Source organism: Procambarus clarkii, chromosome 37 (assembly GCF_040958095.1).
Source record: "Procambarus clarkii isolate CNS0578487 chromosome 37, FALCON_Pclarkii_2.0, whole genome shotgun sequence".
Lineage (NCBI taxonomy): Eukaryota > Metazoa > Arthropoda > Malacostraca > Decapoda > Cambaridae > Procambarus > Procambarus clarkii.
In genome coordinates, this window is record NC_091186.1 from 34,369,976 (window position 1) to 34,376,474 (window position 6,499).

Consider the following 6,499-nt stretch of genomic DNA (forward strand, 5'->3'; position numbering starts at 1 on the left):
AGATTTGACAAATATCTGTAAGCCTCTTCCTCCGTGATCCGCTCCTTGTAACGTTGTTTTATCGCATGCACGAATTCCGGCCATGTGCCCAAACGTCTGAACGTCTCGAGTTTCATGAGAGGCCCCCTCGGGTCTATGCAAAACCTGGCAGCCAGATGGATCTTCACAGGATCGCTGGGCGCCGACGCTAAGGCAGAATCCACCTGCCAGAGCCAGTCCTCTCAACCCGTCCTCTACCGCTCTCTTGCGCTCGACTTTATTACGTGAAAGGTCATTGCAAATCAACTTAGGCAAGACCGGCTTGGGTAACAATCCCGACAAGGCTGGTAAATGAGGAGACCCACCAGGTAGGAGCGCCTAGGAGAGGGGATACTGGGCGGGGACATAGGGAAAGTGGGGGGCAGTAGGGTAGGAAGCACGAGGAGCAGAATGAATGACAGGAGGGGGGTTAGGTGTTAAGTGGGAGGGGTACGGGAGGGAGCTGTACATGTGGGGGAGCGCCTGGGATGTGGGCGGAAGGCCAGGTAGGGGAAAAGGGGCAAAGGGGTGGTGGGGTGAGGAGCAAGAAAGGTGGGGGTTTGATAGGCACGGGTGGATATTGGGTGGTTGAGGGGCAAGGGGCGGTGGTAATTGCCACTGGTGTTGCTGTTGGAGGAGCGGTGTGGCTTGTTGTGATGACAAGTGTTGTTGTGGGAGTGCTATGAACTGCGACTGATGCGGTGACTGTTGTGTTGTTGTTGGTGTTTGAAACTGCTGTTGTTGTACAGTGTTGTACCAAGTAACTGTTGTTGTTGTAGGGGTTGTATCTGTGTTGTACCAAGTAACTGTTGTTATTGTAGGGGTTGTATCTGTGTTGTACCAAGTAACTGTTGTTGTTGTTGTTGTTGGGTTGTATGTGTTGTACCAAGTAACTGTTGTTGTTGTAGGGGTTGTATCTGTGTTGTACCAAGTAACTGTTGTTGTTGGGTTGTATATGTGTTGTACCAAGTAACTGTTGTTGTTGTAGGGGTTGTATCTGTGTTGTACCAAGTAACTGTTGTTGTTGTTGTTGTTGGGTTGTATATGTGTTGTACCAAGTAACTGTTGTTGTTGTTGTTGTTGTTGTTGTAGGGGTTGTATCTGTGTTGTACCAAGTAACTGTTGTTGTTGTTGTTGTTATTGCTGGGGTTGTACCTGTGTTGTACCGAGTAACTGTTGTTGTTGTTGTTGTTGTTGTTGTTGTAGGGGTTGTATCTGTGTTGTACCAAGTAACTGTTGTTGTTGTTGTTATTGCTGGGGTTGTACCTGTGTTGTACCAAGTAACTGTTGTTGTTGTTGTTGTTGGGGTTGTATCTGTGTTGTACCAAGTAACTGTTGTTGTATCTGTGTTGTACCAAGTAACTGTTGTTGTTGTTGGGTTGTATCTGTGTTGTACCAAGTAACTGTTGTTGTTGTTGTTGTTGTTGTTGGGGTTGTACCTGTGTTGTACCAAGTAACTGTTGTTGTTGTTGTTGCTGGGGTTGTATCTGTGTTGTACCAAGTAACTGTTGTTGTTGTTGTTGTTGTTGTTGGGGTTGTACCTGTGTTGTACCAAGTAACTGTTGTTGTTGTTGTTGTTGTTGCTGGGGTTGTACCTGTGTTGTACCAAGTAACTGTTGTTGTTGTTGTTGTTGGGGTTGTATCTGTGTTGTACCAAGTAACTGTTGTTGTTGTTGGGTTGTATCTGTGTTGTACCAAGTAACTGTTGTTGTTGTTGTTGTTGTTGTTGGGGTTGTACCTGTGTTGTACCAAGTAACTGTTGTTGTTGTTGTTGTTGTTGGGGTTGTATCTGTGTTGTACCAAGTAACTGTTGTTGTTGTTGTTGTTGTTGCTGGGGTTGTACCTGTGTTGTACCAAGTAACTGTTGTTGTTGTTGTTGTTGTTGTTGCTGGGGTTGTACCTGTGTTGTACCAAGTAACTGTTGTTGTTGTTGTTGTTGGGGTTGTACCTGTGTTGTACCAAGTAACTGTTGTTGTTGTTGTTGTTGCTGGGGTTGTACCTGTGTTGTACCAAGTAACTGTTGTTGTTGTTGTTGTTGGGGTTGTACCTGTGTTGTACGAAGTAACTGTTGTTGTTGTTGTTGTTGTTGTTGCTGGGGTTGTATCTGTGTTGTACCAAGTAACTGTTGTTGTTGTTGTTATTGCTGGGGTTGTACCTGTGTTGTACCAAGTAACTGTTGTTGTTGTTGTTGTTGGGGTTGTATCTGTGTTGTACCAAGTAACTGTTGTTGTATCTGTGTTGTACCAAGTAACTGTTGTTGTTGTTGGGTTGTATCTGTGTTGTACCAAGTAACTGTTGTTGTTGTTGTTGTTGTTGTTGGGGTTGTACCTGTGTTGTACCAAGTAACTGTTGTTGTTGTTGTTGTTGCTGGGGTTGTACCTGTGTTGTACCAAGTAACTGTTGTTGTTGTTGTTGTTGGGGTTGTACCTGTGTTGTACGAAGTAACTGTTGTTGTTGTTGTTGTTGTTGCTGGGGTTGTATCTGTGTTGTACCAAGTAACTGTTGTTGTTGTTGTTGTTGTTGCTGGGGTTGTACCTGTGTTGTACCAAGTAACTGTTGTTGTTGTTGTTGTTGTTGTTGGGGTTGTACCTGTGTTGTACCAAGTAACTGTTGTTGCTGGGGTTGTACCTGTGTTGTACCAAGTAACTGTAGTAACTAGCTCTATCTATTAATCTATCAAATTTTGTAAAATCTCTTGTATGTATGTACCGTACCTGAATAAACATTTATTTATTTATTTATTTGTTGGTGGCGTGGTTGTTGTGTTCTTGTTGGTGTCTGCAAGTGATGTTGTGGTTGTTATTGTGAAGTTGTTGGTGTCTGCAAGTGATGTGGTTGTTGTTGTGAAGTTGTTGGTGTCTGCAAGTGATGTTGTGGTTGTTATTGTGAAGTTGTTGGTGTCTGCAAGTGATGTGGTTGTTGTTGTGAAGTTGTTGGTGTCTGCAAGTGATGTGGTTGTTGTTGTGAAGTTGTTGGTGTCTGCAAGTGATGTGGTTGTTGTTGTGAAGTTGTTGGTGTCTGCAAGTGATGTTGTGGTTGTTGTTGTGAAGTTGTTGGTGTCTGCAAGTGATGTGGTTGTTGTTGTGAAGTTGTTGGTGTCTGCAAGTGATGTTGTGAAGTTGTTGGTGTCTGCAAGTGATGTTGTGAAGTTGTTGGTGTCTGCAAGTGATGATGTGGTTGTTGTTGTGGCAGAGAGGTGGGCGTAACGGCTGGGGGAGACTTGGAGCGTCGCAGCCCCCCTCCCCCAGTAAATCATCGCAACCTGCCCGGGGGTCTGACGCGTCTGCCGTAGACTGAGTGCCTAAATGATGGATAATTTCAGGTGTCGGTGAAAGTTCTGGGTCTGCCATGGCCACAGCACCCGGAAGCACTGAGGATTCGTTATCCTCTAGGTGCAAAACTGGGGTTTCCAAACGTTGAGACATTGCTCTGGTTAACATACAACTGATTGGCTTGCCTACTGTAACCCAGAAATGCCTTAAGGAACTCAACTCCAAATCCCGTAAAACCGTAACCAAGCAAGATAACGCGGTGAGAATTTAAAACAAAAGTGTATGTAAGAAATGAATATAATCATGTAAATCAGGGGCATCTCTCACCGCTGTAAACACAATTGACACCGCGCGGAGCGTCTGCATAAAAAATTGTTGATGATCTGAGTTGAACTGCAGAGCTCTCCGGAGAATAACGTGTTGAAAGGTCGAGTATATAGACAAACTCCTTAAACGTTTTACGATGTACACATGTACACACAAGAGGTGTTTAGGTGCACATACAATCTTATCGACATTGAAATTCCTTATACTTATGAAAAGAATCTGCGTAAAATAATGAATAAAAAAAATATAATATATTTAACTATGAATTCCCTGAACTAAATTGTAAAACTACTCTCGTGATTATTAAAACTACGATTGTTCCTCGGTAATCCACGACTAGTGGTTCGTGCACCCTCTCAGCTCTGGTGGTTCGTGCACCCTCTCAGCTCTGGTGGTTCGTGCACCCTCTCAGCTCTGGTGGTTCGTGCACCCTCACAGCCCTGGTGGTCGTGCACCCTCTCAGCCCTGGTGGTTCGTGCACCCTCTCAGCTCTGGTGGTTCGTGCACCCTCACAGCCCTGGTGGTCGTGCACCCTCTCAGCCCTGGTGGTCGTGCACCCTCTCAGCCCTGGTGGTCGTGCACCCTCACAGCCCTGGTGGTTCTTGCTCCCTCTCAGCCCTGGTGGTCGTGCACCCTCTCAGCCCTGGTGGTCGTGCACCCTCACAGCCCTGGTGGTCGTGCACCCTCACAGCCCTGGTGGTCGTGCTCCCTCTCAGCCCTGGTGGTTCTTGCTCCCTCTCAGCCCTGGTGGTCGTGCACCCTCTCAGCCCTGGTGGTTCGTGCACCCTCTCAGCCCTGGTGGTTCTTGCTCCCTCTCAGCCCTGGTGGTCGTGCACCCTCTCAGCCCTGGTGGTTCGTGCTCCCTCTCAGCCCTGGTGGTCGTGCTCCCTCTCAGCCCTGGTGGTTCGTGCACCCTCACAGCCCTGGTGGTTCTTGCTCCCTCTCAGCCCTGGTGGTCGTGCACCCTCTCAGCCCTGGTGGTCGTGCACCCTCTCAGCCCTGGTGGTTCGTGCACCCTCTCAGCCCTGGTGGTTCGTGCACCCTCTCAGCCCTGGTGGTCGTGCACCCTCTCAGCCCTGGTGGTCGTGCACCCTCTCAGCCCTGGTGGTCGTGCACCCTCTCAGCCCTGGTGGTCGTGCACCCTCTCAGCCCTGGTGGTCGTGCACCCTCTCAGCCCTGGTGGTCGTGCACCCTCTCAGCCCTGGTGGTCGTGCTCCCTCTCAGCCCTGGTGGACGACTGACCTGACCAATCACGTGTATTTTACATTATATATATATATATATATATATATATATATATATATATATATATATATATATATATATATATATATATATATATATATATATATTATTAAATATGACCGAAAAAGTAAGATTAATAATTCTAACACGAATTTTCTCAATCTTTCGTACATTTCTTTTCACTGTTGGAGGTAATTCAAAAATCAATTCTCCAAAATTCAATTTTATTTCTAGTCTGACGCGACACGAGCGCGTTTCGTGAAACTTATTACATTTTCAAAGACTTTAGTTTACAAATACACAACTGAATAGAACTTACGCATCTCCGATTTTGTTTATATCTACATTTGAGTGAGGTGGATGGGGTGAGGTGGCATTAATAGGGTATTAATTTCATCAACACAAGACAGAACAAGAGGTGGCATTAATAGGGTATTAATTTCATCAACACAAGACAGAACACGAAACAATGGGTATTGAAATGGAAGTGATTGTAGAAAGCCTATTGGTCCATATTTCTTGATGCTTCTATATTGGAGCGGAGTCTTGAGGTGGGTAGAATATAGTTGTGCATTAATTGGCTGTTGATTGCTGGTGTTGACTTCTTAATGCGTAGTGCCTCGCAAACGTCAAGCCGCCTGCTATCGCTGTATCTATCGATGATTTCTGTGTTGTTTACTAGGATTTCTCTGGCGATGGTTTGGTTGTGGGAAGAGATTATATGTTCCTTAATGGAGCCAAGTTGTTTATGCATCGTTAAACGCCTAGAAAGAGATGTTGTTGTCTTGCCTATATACTGGGTTTTTTGGAGCTTACAGTCCCCAAGTGGGCATTTGAAGGCATAGACGACGTTGGTCTCTTTTAAAGCGTTCTGCTTTGTGTCTGGAGAGTTTCTCATGAGTAGGCTGGCCGTTTTTCTGGTTTTATAGTAAATCGTCAGTTGTATCCTCTGATTTTTGTCTGTAGGGATAACGTTTCTATTAACAATATCTTTCAGGACCCTTTCCTCTGTTTTATGAGCTATGGAAAAGAAGTTCCTGTAAAATAGTCTAATAGGGGGTATAGGTGTTGTGTTAGTTGTCTCTTCAGAGGTTACATGGCGTTTCACTTTCCTTCTTATGATGTCTTCGACGAAACCATTGGAGAAGCCGTTGTTGACTAGGACCTGCCTTACCCTACAGAGTTCTTCGTCGACTTGCTTCCATTCTGAGCTGTGGCTTAGAGCACGGTCGACATATGCGTTAACAACACTCCTCTTGTACCTGTCTGGGCAGTCGCTGTTGGCATTTAGGCACATTCCTATGTTCGTTTCCTTAGTGTAGACTGCAGTGTGGAAACCTCCGCTCTTTTCCATGACTGTTACATCTAGAAAGGGCAGCTTCCCATCCTTTTCCATCTCGTAAGTGAAACGCAGCACGGAACTCTGCTCAAATGCCTCCTTCAGTTCCTGCAGATGTCTGACATCAGGTACCTGTGTAAAAATGTCGTCAACATACCTGCAGTATATGGCCGGTTTCAAGTTCATGTCGACTAAGACTTTTTGCTCGATGGTACCCATGTAGAAGTTTGCAAACAGGACACCTAGGGGAGAACCCATGGCGACCCCATCTACTTGCTTATACATGTGCCCATCCGGG

General features: G+C 45.7%; 1 protein-coding gene across 1 annotated transcript in view; it reads right to left on the bottom strand.

The window, feature by feature from the left end:
- Nucleotides 1-830: 830 nt before the first annotated feature.
- LOC138371902 (nuclear transcription factor Y subunit beta-like) overlaps nt 831-6,499 on the bottom strand; it is a 36,584-nt gene continuing 30,915 nt past the window's right edge. The window contains exons 2-4 of the mRNA XM_069336951.1: nt 2,185-2,646; nt 1,757-2,122; nt 831-1,661 (exon numbers count right to left, since the gene is read on the bottom strand). Coding sequence (XP_069193052.1) covers nt 831-1,661; nt 1,757-2,122; nt 2,185-2,646 — 1,659 coding nt within the window. The remainder of the gene's footprint in view (nt 1,662-1,756; nt 2,123-2,184; nt 2,647-6,499) is intronic.